Raw genomic sequence first — 15,561 nt, forward strand, 5'->3', positions numbered from 1 at the left:
AGGTCTAGAAATGGCTTCTCTAGAGGCTGGACAACCCCCATTTTTTTCCCCCTGATGGTTCCTATGAATACACGGTCCCTACTGAGGCTATCTGAATTGTCCCTATTGACCTGGGTCTTGATCCCAGCATCCACTGGCCTGACCCAGAACCTGTCTCCATCTCTTCTGCCTGTCCCATCCCCACCCCCTCAAAATCTCAATGTCTTGGGATTGGACAGAGACACTACAAACTGCAAATCCAGCCCCTTATTTTACAGCTGATAGGTAGAAAATGGATTGAGAGTCAGGGCAGCAACTTTTCCGTTCCTGGCTGCAACCACAGATGTGTGGTATGTTGCAACAGTTAATAAGCTAGAAAAATCCTTAGCGGCACCCCAGCAAGTACAATTGCAATGATTAGAATGCATGCTTTATACTTAGCATAATGCTGAACTTTTCTATGTCGATTATGTTTTCTGTTTTTACTGGAGGAAAATGAAACTCCTAAACTTTTCTAAGGGAAGTTTCTAAGAGTAGTGGTATTGGTTTGATTTGAACTCGGTCTTGCCTGACTCCAAAGTTTATCCTTAATATCATTTAGAATCCTCCAGGACCCAGTCCAGAAATTTCCCCTGAAGCTTAGCAAAACAGGTAGCAGTTGTCTAGAGGTCCTGCCCTTGCTTTGGAATACAGCTGTCAGGAGCTGCAGGGTTCCTAGCTGAATCGTGGGATGTCATTTATATTCTGGGCACATTTATGGGATAGTCAGGAAACCCAGCCAGACACAATCGCAGGTTGGTGTGAACACAATTTACTCACTCATTCAACAGATGTTTATTAAGTATTACAGTGAGTAGTGTCACTGTGCTGTGAGGGGGCTTTTGGTCTTAGCTCTCTTCCTGAATCCATCCCCATCCCAAAATTCAACCTTCCAGGGAATGCTTCTGCCTGGTGCCTGGTCTGCCTGTGAGCTTAAGCTTCCAATGGACACTATCAAGGGACAGTGGGGGGCAGCTGGTTTGCAGGAGAGAAAGGGAGAGAGAGAACCTGAATGGAAGCAATTGAGACCCTTGAGCCAGAGTCCTGCCTAAATCAGCTGCTTCTCCAGATTAGGGTGATAATCCCTCATTTTAGGATGGACCCATTTTCTTATAAAACAGATTTTTTTTTAAAAAAAAGTTTTTTTAAGATATTGATGGATCTTTATTTTATTCATTTATTTATATGTGGTGCTGAGAATCGAACCCAGTGGCTTGCAATGCTAGGCAAGCATTCTACCGCTGACCCACAATTGCAGCCCTATAAATAGAATTTTATTGTTGTTGTTTCATAAGTAATGCATATTCTTTTACAGAAACTAGAAAATAGAGGAAAAGAAAACCTATAGTCTACTTGCACATATTCAAATTGTTTTTCTGTAGATATATAAAAGTAGATCTAGAACATTTAAAAATTAGTATTCTAGGTACTGGAGTTGTGGCTCAGCGGCAGAGCGCTCGCCTAGCACAGGTGAGGCCCTGGGTTTGATCCTCAACACCACATAAAAATAAATAAGTAAAATAAAGGTATTGTGTCCAACTACAACTAAAACATTAATATTTTTTTAAAAATAGTATTCTGTGCATATTGCTACATATATTCTTAGAGAGCAGCAACAGTTAATGGCCAATACTATTCCATCTGAATCCACTGTACTTTATTTATCCAAGCCCTCTACCTCGTATCCAAGACTGTTAACACACTCATGATCATTTTCATTAGAGTACATTTCTAGAGGTGTAGTGGGAAGGCTAGAGCAAAGTGTCTATAAAAATCAAAGGCAGTTGATAGGCAGGACCAAGTTTCCCCCTCAGAAAGATAATGCCTTTCAGTTCTTAGCAGTTTGGTGTGCTTGTTTTGACTGCCTTCTCCCCCAGCCTCTTCCTCTGCACATCTGGAGCAGCAGCAGGTTCTCAGAGTCTATTATTAACAGAGTGACTGCATGTCCAGTTTCCACCTTTCACCACACAGTAACTGTCAATAGCCTCCTCTTTCCCCTTTAGTGTTCTGGTTTGAGCAATAAGCAATGTAGATAACCTAATTATTACAGGCCCACAGTGAAAAGAAGCATTATAGTTATTTTTAGATAATCAATCCCCGGAGATTTTTTTTTTTTTTGTACCAAGGATTGAACCCAGGTGTGCTTAGCCACTGAGCCAAATCCCCAGCCTTTTTATTTTACTTTATGCACCACCCCCATTCTTTTTTTTTTTTTTTTTTTTTTTCTGAGACAGGGTCTTGCTAAGTTGCTCAGGGCCTTTCTAGGTTACTGAGGCTGGCTTTGAACTTGTGATCCTTCTGCCTCAGCCTGCCAACCCTCTAGGAATTATAGGTGTGTACCACTGAGTCCGGCCAATCCCCAGATTTTTTAATGATATAACAGCTGTATTGAAATATAGTTCAAATACCATGCCATTGACTCATTTATAGTGTACAATTCAGTGGATTTTACTATCTTCACAGATGTATACAACCGACACCACAATCGATTTAAAACATTTCTTCACCCCTAGCAGAAGCTCTGTACACATTGACAGTCACTCATTTTCTCCCATGCCCCTAGCCCTAAGCTACCTCTAGTCTGCTTTCTGTGGCTAGATTTGCCTATCCCTGACATTTTGTGTCAGTAGAGCCACACACCACATGGCCCTGGGTGACTGTCTTCTTCCGCTTAGCATCATGGTTTCAAGGGTCGTCCACCCTGCAGCATGCATCTGTGTCTGTTTCTTCCCATTGCAGAGTACTCTCTTGAGGAACTGCCCAGATTAATTTTTGCAGGAAGTAGCTGAGCTAAAAGGAAAAGCTTTTGTGGGGAATATTATTTTAATCTTCCACCACATTTTTCTTAGAGGTTCTGGGACTTGAACCCAGGACCTTGCACATGCTAGACAAGCACTCTACCACTGAGCTACAGCCCCAGACCTTATCTTAATTTTATTTTTGAAACAGGCTCTTGTTAATTTGCCCAGGCTGGACTCCAACTCACAATCTTCCTACATCAGCTTCACCTTGGTCTCCCCGAGAAGCTGGGAGTAGAGGAGTGCACCACCACACCTGGCTCCCACTACCTTTTTTTTGTATTATAGATGTTATCGTCTTAAAGTTGCCTTGGAAAAAATACATCCGGGGTTGTCTGACCCGAATAAATAAGAATATTTAGCACTTTATATTATTTTAAATATTTTTTTAGTTGTCATTGGACCTTTATTTAATTAATTAATTTAATTATATGTGGTGCTGAGAATTGAACCCAGTGCCTCACGCAGCCAGGCAAGCGCTCTACCTCTGAGCCACAAGCCCAGCCCATTTGTTTTATTTTTTTAAACGCCGCCCCATCCCCACTCTTTTTTCTCTCTCTTTTTTTTAAGTAATACGAAGTTTGTTTGTTTGTTTTTTGCTTTTTGCGTGTTTTTTTAGTGCTCAAACTAAAATTTTTTTATAAAATACATGTAACATAAAATTAACTGTACTTATTGTTTTTAAGTATACAATTCATTGGTACCAAGTACATTCACATTCTGGGACAAGAATTACAACTATCTATCCATCTCCAGAATGCTTTTTATTTTGCAAAACTGAAATCTAAACCCACTAACCAGTAACTGCCCATTTCCCTCTCCCCTGGTCCCTGGCAACTGCCAATCAACTTCCTGTCTGTGAATTTGCTTCATGTAAGTAGAATCAGACAGTGTTTGTCCCCTTGTGGCTGGCTTCTTTCACTTGGCACAATGTCCTCAAGATTTAACTGGATTGTTTTTAATACAGCTTTCAATACAGTATTTAAAAACCAGAAGCTGTTCATAATCCTAGTAATCCTGACAAGTCCTGTTTGACATTTACACAGATAAGTAAAGTAATATTCCCACAATGGGAAAGGTAATCATGACATTTCAGAATGAATAAAAGAAAATGCTGAAGTTTTTCTTCACATTCCTTCCCAAAGGAATCCATAGTCAACCATATCTTGGTAATTTCTGATGTACTTCGAAGTAAGCAGGGGAGTGTTTATTTATTTTTTTAATCTAGATAAAAGGAACACAGTTATACACAATATGTGTATTCTATTTTATATTTCTATATCATTTAGATGGAAATGCCTTATTAGCATTGTAGATCAATCTCATTCTTTCATTGTTGTTTTTGTTTTTTCCTCTTCCAGGGCCTTGCTCATGCATCCCAGACTAATTATATTTATTCTTTTTTTAAAATTTTTTAGTACTGGGGATTGAACTCAGGGGCATTCTCCTTCTGAGCTTCATATCCAGCTGCCATCACCACCCCCTGCCTTTTTTTTTTTTTTTTTTTTTTTTTGAGACAAAGGTATCTCACAAAGTTGTTGAGGCTACCCTCAAACTTGAGATCTTCCAGCCTCAGCCTCCCAAGTGGCTGAGATTACAGGCATGCACCACTGCACCTGGCTCAGTCTTATTCTTTTTTAATTTTTAAAAAATATTTTTTAGTATCAATGGACCTTTATTTTACTTATTTATATGTGGTGCTGAGAATCAAACCCAGGGCCTCACACATGCTAGGCAAGCGTTCTACCACTGAGCCACAATCCCAGCCCTCAGTCTCATTCTTTTTAAAAAGTTGTGTGGATTATTTCTCTTGATTGGCTAAACCATACCCTGTTTTGTTTTGTTTTCTCAATTGCAAAGAAGGCTGCAGTGAGCATATTTTTAATTATTTTCAGGCCTTGCCCCATTTTGTATTATGGGGTGGAAGACTTGCCAGTCCATCTCTAGGGCACACTCCTAGCAATGTTATAGCTCAACCAAAAGCCATGTGCATTCCAAGTTATGATAGACATTTTAACTTATGCAATAAAAGAAGTTTTCCAGAGCATAAGAGTGTTGTTTATAAAGATTAGGATTTCATTCTATCCAAGAGAATAAAGTAGTCAGCAAAGAGTCAAGGAAGAAAACAAAGGTGACATCGTCTGGGTACACAAAGGCCACCTGCTTTTGTTCCCAAGCACAGCCACGGACTGCTGTGCTGTGCATTAGGTGAATGTGAAATGCCTTCCCCATCCTGCAGCTAGGCCGTCACCCCCAGGTAGATCACCCCCCAGAAGCCTTGGCCATCCTGCCCCCATGCGACACTCTGAACGTGCTAACAGGTGCAGAGCACTTTGCACCTTGCGTGTTACCTTCTCAGTAGCTCTGTGGGGAGTGATAGGGTTTCTTTCTCCCAATTTTCTGACAGGCAAACTGAGGCCTGGAGCCAGCTCCAAGTTACCTGGAGGGAAGGACACACTTCTTTGTCTTTCTCTTATCCCCAGGGGCACATGTTTTTAGTTATTTTCAGGCCTGGCCCCATTTTGAGCTTTAGCCCAAAGATCAGAGACAGGCATTTTCCCCTCCTGTCCCTCATAGTGGTCCCAGGGTTTCTTGGGGACCTCGGCCACTCCCCCTGCCTCCCAGGAGCCCCAGAGCCAACCTCTGCAGCCTCTCTGACTCTTGCCTTCCCCTCTCTCCCTCCTCTCTCTCCTCCCCGCTCTCAGGTGGCTGCTGAGATCTTGGTGAGTGTCCCGATCTTCATCTGGATGTTAACAGCCTCAGTAAAGTCTGTGCTTTGGGGCTGGGCAGTGATCTGGGGGCCTTGCTCTGCAGCTTCTCTCTCTCCCCTTCAGGGCCCCTTAAGGACCCTGCTGGGAAAACATGGGCCAGGCAAGTGTTTCCCCAAATTTGCTGGTTCATCTCTGGCACAATTTGGGCTACTTAACCACCGGCTATGATTGTTTTCTTTGAGTCCACTCACTTGTTTGTTAACCTAAAATGAGTTATTTCAAAGGGAGTTAAGTGGATGTAAATAGAACTGTAGCCAACTATAAGATAACTGTGGAAGCATACACGTAGGTGTATTAAAATGTCTGCCTTGCGGGGCGCAGTGGCTCATGCCTGTAATCCTAGTGGCTCAGGAGGCTGGGGCAGGAGGATCATGAGTTCAAAGCCAGCCTCAGCAAAAGTGAGGTGCTAAGCAACTCAGTGAGACCCTGTCTCTAAATGAAATACAAAATAGGGCTGGGGATGTGGCTCCATGGTTGAGTGACCCTGAGTTCAATCCCTGGTACCCCACCTCCAAAAAAAAACTAAAATGTCTGCCCTTGACTCTATTTGGGGAAACACTGACTAGGCCAATTTTCCTTGCTTGTGTGCATGTACACATTCCCCAGAGGGGCTCTCTAATTGGAGGACAGAAGGCAGGAGAACCCTGAGTCTCTGTGCCCAATACCAATTTGGTCCGTCCCCTGGGCCCCAGTCCCCAAGGCCAGGGTGGAAACACCCAGTGCCGAGCCCATGAGTGTGCCCACTGGGCCTCTGGGACCTGAAGAGGGGAATGTGGAGGTCACTGTGCTGGAGGCTGAGGAAAAGGAGGCCAACCTCAACCTCTTCCAATGGCGGCTGGATCAGCCCCGCCTCCAACTGCCTCAGCCTCTCAGATAGGAAAGTGGATCATAACCAGGACTTTCTTATGTCTCCCCTCCCAAATCCTTGTCCCTACTCGGGCTCTGCAGGAAATCGCAGATACTCCCAGCGGAGATAAAACTTCCCTGGAGACTCGGTTCATGACGATCCTGTGCACCCGTAGCTACCCGCACCTACGGAGAGGTGAGGCCCAACTCCTTCCAGTTCAGCAGGAAGAGTTCCAATCCAGCAAGAGCCTCTCAGCTCTCTGTGAAGAGGAACCAGTTGCACACCGTCTGCCTCCCTATTCCTGCAGTGGTAGGGGACGCTGTGGCTAATGGGGACGCTGTGGCTAATGGGGACACAGGCACCCTGGCATATCATCAGCCTCAGGCCATCTCCCTTCACCTCCTTAAGAGAAGCAGGTGAGATGCCTGGGATAAGGGCTGGCAAGTGGATTTCACCTCAAAGGCCAACACTGGCGGATTGGAAAGGAGCTGCTGTGTTGAGAAGGCTTCTGAGGTTCAGTGTCACAATCCATTGGTGATACCTGCTAGGAGCAAGGCAGTGAGGGGCGGTGGTCACACAAGACCATATGTAAGTGTTTGAACCACAGGCCGCCACACACACAGGCACACCTGTGTGTAGGGGCCCTTGCATGAGAAGACCATAAAGTGCCCTTTCCACTAAAGCAGCTGAATATGCATTCGTCTGGCACATTTCAGTACAGCTGGTGCTTTAACATAGTGGCTGAAAGAATGGACTAGGGCACTGAACCACCTTGAAATGAATCCCCCACTTATCAGCCATGTGGCTCTGGGCAAGTTTCTGAATCTTTATACCTAAATCCCTTACCTAGGAATTGGGATTTTACTTCTGCTTCATGTGATTGTTGTGAGAACACAAAACACAATACATGTCAAGCACGTAGCACCGTCCTTGGCCCATGTGCTGCCCAAGGGTTGTACTCAAGACTAGTCTTAGTGTCCCCACCTGACCCATGAGGAGAAAGAAGCCCAGAGTGGGAAAGGGTTCACCTGAGGTCACTCAGTGAGCCAGGGGCAGAGCCATGACCAACATGCCTGTTCCCTTTACCACACCAGCCTGGGTCCTTTGTTCTTGTCCAAGTCTCAGGGGCTTCCAGCCAGCCTGGGGGCTCTGGCCTGGCACAGATTTGGCACTGGGCCCACAGCAGCCTTGAGGTCAGAATTCCCTCTCACCATGGTCTTGCCTGGTGTATTTAGCCTGTCTGTGGCCACTTCTGCTCCCCTTTCCTCTTCCCCAACATAGCCTGTGGGCAGAGCTGAGTGGGGCTGGGGAGTGGTGATCTCCCTCTCTGAACTGAAGCTCACTGTCACCTCTGGGGCTTCTCTTGGGGTCAGTCTTCCAGGAGTTCATCAAGATGACCAACTATGATGTGGAGCACATCATCAAGAAGGAGATGTCTGGGGACGTCAGGGACGCTTTTGTGGCCATCGGTAACTGACAGGGACCAAGGGAAGGGACTGGGGAAACTGGGAACACGGCCAGCTTCCCTGAAAGAGTGCCACCTTAGCAGCTTCCTGTGCTACTGGCTCTGGAGAGTGAATTCTGTCTAAGGTCACCTCCAGGGTTTCTGCCAGTTGAGATTGTTGGGAGCATCATGAGGATCTGTTCCAGGCTGCAGGACAGGATGCAAAACCAGCCCTCCCTGGGGAAGGATCAGTGAGGAGGACAGGGAAGAACTTGGTGTCCTGCAGGACTAGAATGTATATACAAACAGTCACACCCACCACACATGCACACACAGGACACTAAGGACATGCACATGCAGGATATATTCACACATGACACACTGCACACACACGCACTCTTTCCTCCTCCCAATACCTCTCTTTGGTTCCTCTTTTCCTGCATAAATCAAGTTCTTGACTTTAAAGAAGTCTTTCCCTTTTGGATCTGTATTTCTCTATGTGTAAGCATGAGTAAATAGATAGGAGCAAGGGTTGAGCGCCTAGCTATTGACTTTATTCGTGTTTATTACTGGCATCCTATTAAAAGGATGCATTGATGCATGTACTTTCCTTATCTCGCCAGGAGGTGTCAGCGGAAGGATTTCCCATAACTGCCATCCATTATAAAATGCATCTGGACTTCAGAGATGCTAATGTGGAAGAAAGGTGGTTTGGATTAGATGGATAGACATGCTGTTGCTGTTGTTACTTACCACGTAATGGTTCTTTGCCACCGAGCGCAGTGTCCGGGAAGCCAGACGGCCTTGTGGTTAAAAACATGGGCTCCAGGGGGAGTCCCCGCTCTTCCACTTGCTAGCTGCGTGTTCTTGGGCAAGTCACAAAGCCTGTGTCTCAGTTTCCTTCTCTGTAAAATGGAGATAGCAATAATACCCAGCCTGTAGCGTATTTTCGTAATATTTAAATGAGTAAGTATATGTAAAGTACTTAGAGCAGCGCCCCCTGCCACAAGGTTGCCACTGGCAACGTGAGCATTTAGTGTGATTTCCACCAGGTTCTGTGCAAGGTTCCTTATGGTTTGGTCAGATCCTTACCAGATACTTCACAGAGGACAGTGCTGAGGTTCAGAGAGAATAATGCTAACACGAGAACCAGGGGCCGCCTGAGTCCAAAACCCGTGTTCTTAACACCAGAATAATCAGCCTTTGGAGACTCCTTTGAATCTTGACCTTCTCATGTTTCTCCCTCTTTCTTCTTTCCTCCCACCTTGAACATGTGTGCATGGCGTCATACCATACCAAACTACACCACTCCACCCATGGCAGTCACCAGGGTCCCTTGAGGCACATAGGCTATTGCAAGGAAGGCTTGCAGGGTTGATTGTAGAGGAGAAAATTTTCTGCTCAATGTGCTCCTTAACTAGACTCACGAAGCCCTAGACCTGGAATCAGGGGAGGCTTCCTGGAGGTGGTGTCGTGATTGGAGGAGACGTGCACATCAAGTGCAACCTTGCAGGATGGGGTTTAGGGGAAGAATAAAATAAATAGGAAGCACATCCATATCAGGCAGACAAGACACAGAGGAATGTGCACTGTGTTCAGTGGGAGGGAGCAAGAGTGACTAGGGGGCAGGAGCTTTGGCTCTCAGGCCCAAGAGCTCATGGGGAACTGCATCAGGAGCTAAGCAGGGAGGTGTGTGATGTGATCTTTCCAGAGGGGCCTACGTGGGATTGTGCCTTTGGGGTAAGCAAGGCCAGCCTCTTGCTCCGGGGCCTCATAGATAATTTTCTCCCCAGAGTCTTACAGCTCTCTGCTCCTGGTGTTTAATCCTCCTCCTTAAGCTGAGACAGCCCCATTGGTCCTTGGAGCCTTGATATCAGGCAGCTGCGAATCCCAGAGAACCCCAGGCCTTGAAAAAGTGCTGTGTTGGTGACATTGGCTGTTGTGTGGGTGGGGTGCAGGGGCTGCCAGTGCAGCAAGAATGTGCAGGCCCTGGGGCAACAGTCAGCCCCAGGGATTGGCACAGTGCCTTAAAGTATACTGACAGTCATTCTTTGGGGTGCTATTCTCTAGATCAGTAGTTTTCAAACATCACTAGAGTAGGGAGAGCAGCTATCCTGGTTTGTACGGACTTTCAGTGCTAAGACAGGGAATGTACCCAGCAAACTGGGATGAGTAGGTCACCCACCTCCAGAGTTTCTGATTCAGCACATCTGGGGTGGGGCATGAGAATTTGCATTTTTACCAAGATCTCAAGTTACGTGGATACTGTCAGTCTGGGCATCGTACTTTTAGAACCACTGCTCAAAATGTCTCTAGAATCTAAGTCTCGAGAGGAGAGCCTAAAACCTGAGTTTTAAACAAGGTTCTCATGTGATTCTGATGTGCTTGAAAGTTTGAGGCCCTGTTCCTTGGGCTCAGAAGGGGTTAATTCCCTTGGAATCCTCTTCTGACCTGGGTGAGCTGCAAGCATCTTAACTGGAAGTGAGTTGCAGTCCAGTGAGAGCCAGGCCTAGGAAGGAGCAAAGGAGGTGGCATTGGGAAGAGGAAGTGAAGCTGTCATCCCCTGAGTGACCCTGGGGTTTGCAATGATCTGCAGGCCCAGGTTGGGAGAGTGGGGTAAGAGGGAAATTCCAGCACAGAGCCTGGGTGCACAGCTCTGACTAAGTTCCCTGCATCTCCCTCCTCTCCCCACCAGTTCAGAGTGTCAAGAACAAGCCTCTCTTCTTTGCTGACAAACTTTACAAATCCATGAAGGTAAGAAAGTCTTGTTTATTTCTTTCCCTTCAGGCACTGACTTTCATGTACCCACAAACACAGACGTGCACATACCCCAGATCAGGACTTCTGGCCACTGTTTCTTACCTCTTGTTATTTAGCAGCATCTGCCCTTGTCTGGCTGTAGGATAGAAATTTTCCAGTAGCATTGATCTTGCTCCCCAGGGGACAGTTGACAATATCCAAACATATTTTGGATTGTCACGATTTGACGAGTGTTGCTCTGGGCATCTGCTGGGAGAAAGCAAGGGTGCTGTTAAACAACCCATAGTGCACAGGGCAGGTCCCCACCACAAAGAAATCATCTGGCCCCAAGTGCTGAAGTTGAGAAACTTGCTGTGGGGACAAAGGGCTGAGTCCTCTATCAGAGTTCACATTCTAGCAGGTGACAACGTCTCTTGACAAATGATTATCCAGGATCACAAGTCCTTAGCCCTCTTCTTCCTGAAAATTCCAGGCCATGCTGGCCACATTCCAAGCCCAAACGCTGAAATCTCAACTGCTGACAGAGCCAGGCAAGTGGTTTGGTGGGAAGGAGTCTGAGACCCCACTCAGCCTAATCCCCAAGCATGGTAGCCGTTTATTGAACACTTACTATGTGCCAAGTTTTGTGCCAATTGTTTACCTCCCTGAACACAGTTGATCCTCCCAGCAACCCTATGAGGTCATGGTAGTATCCTCATTATATAAGGAGGAAACTGAGGCCCACATAGGTGAAAACTTCACCCACATTTACGTGGCTCCTAAGTGGCAGAGCTGGGGGCAGAGGCAGGCCCTGGCTGCCTGTACCTTCCGTGCCCAGTGCCAGCTTCTTGGGCCCTGTACCATTTCCTAGGGCTGCTATAGCAAATCACAAGAAATTGGGGGACAACAGAGACTTATTCTCTCAGAGTTCTGGAGGCTAACAATCAACCTGGGCCAGGTTGATTCCCTGGAAGCGCTGAGGGAGGAACCCCCCCATACTACTCTCCCAACTTCTGGTGGTTGCCAGAAAGCCCTGGCACATGTGTTTTATGGATGTACCAATTCAATCTCTGCCTTCATCTTCACATGACATCCTCTGTGTGTTCGCTCCTGTCCCCTCTGTAATAAAGACACCAGTTACTAGGGCCATACCTAATGCAGTATGACTTCGTCTTAACCGATCACATGTGCAGAGACTCTGTTTTTAATATTTATTTTTTAGTTGTAGTTGGACACAATACCTTTGTTTTATTTATTTATTTTTATGTGGTGCTGAGGATCGAACCCAGGGCATTGCACACGCTAGGCAAGTGCTCTACCGCTGAGCCAGGACCCCAGCCCCACAGGGGACTTTTGGTCAGGACTATTTGTGGAAAACAGAGGCAGAGTATCTCACCCCAGTTTTGGAGAGCAAAAGAGAGAGACGTGGGTAGACACCACCATGTCTTGCCTCACCGGCTCTGTCTCCTGCCTGTGTCTCTCTTTCCTGGCTCCAACAGGGCGCTGGCACAGATGAGAAGACGCTCACCAGAGTCATGGTTTCCCGGAGTGAGATCGACCTGTTCAACATCCGGCAGGAATTCATTGAGAAATACGACAAGTCTCTCCACCAAGCTCTCCAGGTAAGGGGACAGGTTTGCCAGGGGGTTACCTGGTAGAACAGCATGTGGCTCAGTGAAAGGAGACCGCCTTACTGTTGATACCAAAACCAATTCCAGAAGAACCAAAAGTTCATAGCTAAAAATATTCAAATGAAAAAGCCTATTTTTTTTAACTTTAAAAATTTTTATTGGCTGGGGTTGTGGCTCAGTGGTAGAGTGCTTGCCTAGAATGCATGAGGCACTGGGTTCAGTCCTCAGCACCATATAAAAATAATAAAAGTAAAGATTAAAAAAAAATAAAAAATAAAATTTTTATTAAAGCACAACTCACATACCATAAAATTCAGAAATATTTAGTAAATTTACTGAGTTGTGCACCCATCACCACAGTCCAGTTTTCAGATATTTCCATCATCCCACTAAGGTGCTTTCTACCTGCCTATTTCCACTCCCAGGTGTAGGCAGCCACCAGGCTACTTTCTTTCTCAAGATTATGGGGACCTTAGGGGGTCAAATCTTTCTATGAATTTGCCTTTTCTAAGTATCTCACATAAATGGTTTCATAGGGACCTTTTGTGTCTGGCTTCTTTACTTTACTTATGGAGCCCTTTTTTTTTTTTTTTTTTTTGGTCTTGAGATTGCCCCAAATCTTAAGAGCTTGGTGCTGTCTATACTTGCTTGTGGGTATCACAGGCAATGTCATGAAGACTTGATGGAAATTTAAATTGGTAGCACACCTTGAAAGGGAAATTTGTCAGTTTCAAAATTTGAAGTATGTGTACTTTTGACTGGGTAATTTCTACTTGTTGGAATTTATTCTACAGACATTAACTGTACATGTTCCCAAAGACATGTGGGAGAATAATTATGCCAGTATTGTTTATAGTAGCCAAACATTGGAAGCTGTCCATAAAGAACTGGTTAAATAAAATGTGGTACAGGTTAAGCCTTCCTAATCTGACAACCTGAAATCTGAAATGCTCCAAAATTTAGAACTTTTTAAGCATGAACATGCAGTAGTATAAGTAGAAAATTTCATAACATGAAACTTAGTTTCATGGCACAGAACTATTTAAAACATTGTATAGAATTATTTAAAACATTATATAGATTTACCTTCAGGCTATGTGTGTAAGATGCATATGAAACATAAATGAATTTTGTGTTTGAACTTGGATCCGATTCCCAAGACATCTCACTAATGTATGCAAATATTCCAACATTTTTTTAAGAGAGAGAGAGAAAAAAAATTTTTTAATGTTTATTTTTAAGTTTTTGGTGGACACAACATCTTTATTTTTATGTGGTGCTGAGGATCGAACCCAGCGCCCCACGCATGCCAGGCGTTACCATTTGAGCCACATCCCCAGCCCTTCCAACATTTTTTTTAAAAATCCCCAATCCAGACACTTCTGATCTCATGAATTTTGGATAAGAAATACTCAACCTGTATATCCATATAATGGGATATAATACAGCCTTGAAAAAGTATGAGAAGGCTCTAGGTGTTGATTTGTCAAAAAGTACAGCCCAGGACAGGATATGTGTCCATTTGTGTAGAAGAGGGATGTATATGTATTTGTATGTGTACATGTATTTGTATGTATACAGACTGTTGCTAGGAAATCGTATCAAAATGTAGTAACAGTAGCTGCCTCCTGATTGGGGAATCTAGGGGCCAAGGATGGGAGGGAGACTTTTGGGTACAATCATCCCTTTGATCTGAATTGTTTACAATTATAACATTACTTTGAAAAAAATCACATATTAAGTACCCCAAAACTCCAGAAACCCACATATCATAAATAGGTTTTCGTAAGTGACAGGAGCCCTCTAAAGGGGGCTCTGTAGCATAGGCTACACTGGCCTTCCCCGCTTGACAGTGGTGTGTCAGACCACTGTGCTGTGTGGTGAGTACAATGATGATCGAGCATGTCACCAGTGGGCTCAGCAGCGCTTGTTCAGGTCACATGACTTGTGAGGGTAGGGTCTCTGTGGTGTGCAAGGGGAACCAAGGTGGGAAGGAAGCACTCTGCCTCCTAAGATAAGATGGATGGCAGGAAGGTCCTTGGAGGGGAAGGCCCTGCTGCAGACAGGACCTGGGGAAGGTGCAGGGGCCTGTGGACAGCTGGAATAATGGGAGAAGGAGCCAAGAGGACAGTGCTGCCCCCAGGAGGACGGGAGGCGGGGTGCTGCAAGCTCTAGAGTCCAGAGGTCCTTGAAGCCAGGCCAAGAGCTGGCACATATTCCTGGGGGGTCACAGGGCCCCAGAAGGGACGTGATCACATTTATGCACAAGAGACCTCTCTGGCCGTCATATAATAGCTTTGTTGGTGACAGAGAATACAAGGGAGATGTCCAGGCTGGTGGGTAGTTAGGAGAAGAGGTGGGCATTCAGACAGAATTGTTTCCACTCACTCTACTTTCCCTCTGCCCCTGCCAGGGTGACACCTCCGGAGACTTCCTGAAGGCCTTGCTGGCTCTCTGTGGCGGCGAGGACTAGTACCACTGGCTTTGGTGTGTCCCTCTGCCAAGAAATGGTCAGCAGCGCCATCTGCTGTGACCAGGCCGTTGTTCCAGATCCAGAGACTGAGGAAGGCATAAGGGTGGGGGGAGGGGTTAGGATGGGGCTCTTGTCTTCAACTGAGACTTAGGAAAGTCTCCCACTCCCAGGGGTCATCAAGGTCCCCGCACGGTCACTCCTGCTCATGCCCGAGCAGCTGAAGAACCGTAGCCACAGGTCCCGTCCACCTCTGCTCCCTTGTTACCCCCTCTCCAGCCACCACCCCTACCCACCTCTGTCCCTTGCCACACCCCTGCCCTGGTTTGGGCTTTGTCAAATCCCAAAACATACTGAGCCTCCATAAAAATGAGTGATGTGTGTGTTTTGAAAGGGGAGATGGTGGCAGGTGCCACTCAGCTTACTGGGAGTGGGGAGGGAAGAAGAAATTACTTTGGGCACATTGGCAACCTTCCCCCACCCTCAATCCCCACCCATCTCCATGGAATCTGTGCTGGAGGGCCAGGCCAGGCCTCAGGACCCTGGGTTCTTGCATCTGCCACATAGTTGCTTCTGACTTGGGCCAGTCCCTTCCCCTCCTGAGTCGTTTCCTTATCTGCAAAAGGAGAGAGTTAAGACTACAGAATCTTGTTTCCCTTCTAACATTGACATCCTAGAGTGAGCCTCCGATTCATTCCCTTGAATCCCATTCATTCTCTTTTCAAAAGAGGAAAAATATGACACACAGAAGCACATTTCCAACAAGAGCCTCTGTCTCTTCCCTAGAACCTGCAGCCTGAATTTTCCTCCTCGAAGGCTGAGGTTGTTAAATGTGCCTGGGGA

The 15,561-nt window shown here is 45.9% G+C and overlaps 1 protein-coding gene across 2 annotated transcripts in view; it reads left to right on the plus strand.

Annotated features, from left to right (window-relative positions):
• Nucleotides 1–15,091, plus strand: part of ANXA6 (annexin A6) — a 51,857-nt gene extending 36,766 nt beyond the window's left edge. The window contains exons 21-26 of one of the 2 annotated variants that reach the window (XM_081268991.1): nucleotides 5,522–5,539; nucleotides 6,536–6,629; nucleotides 7,808–7,903; nucleotides 10,574–10,632; nucleotides 12,117–12,239; nucleotides 14,662–15,091. In XM_081268991.1, coding sequence (XP_081125117.1) covers nucleotides 5,522–5,539; nucleotides 6,536–6,629; nucleotides 7,808–7,903; nucleotides 10,574–10,632; nucleotides 12,117–12,239; nucleotides 14,662–14,721 — 450 coding nt within the window. In that variant the 3' untranslated portion in view covers nucleotides 14,722–15,091. The remainder of the gene's footprint in view (nucleotides 1–5,521; nucleotides 5,540–6,535; nucleotides 6,630–7,807; nucleotides 7,904–10,573; nucleotides 10,633–12,116; nucleotides 12,240–14,661) is intronic. The other variant, XM_081268992.1, reaches the window with a different exon arrangement.
• Nucleotides 15,092–15,561: the final 470 nt, after the last annotated feature.

This window comes from Spermophilus citellus (assembly GCF_964194105.1).
Source record: "Spermophilus citellus genome assembly, chromosome: 1".
Lineage (NCBI taxonomy): Eukaryota > Metazoa > Chordata > Mammalia > Rodentia > Sciuridae > Spermophilus > Spermophilus citellus.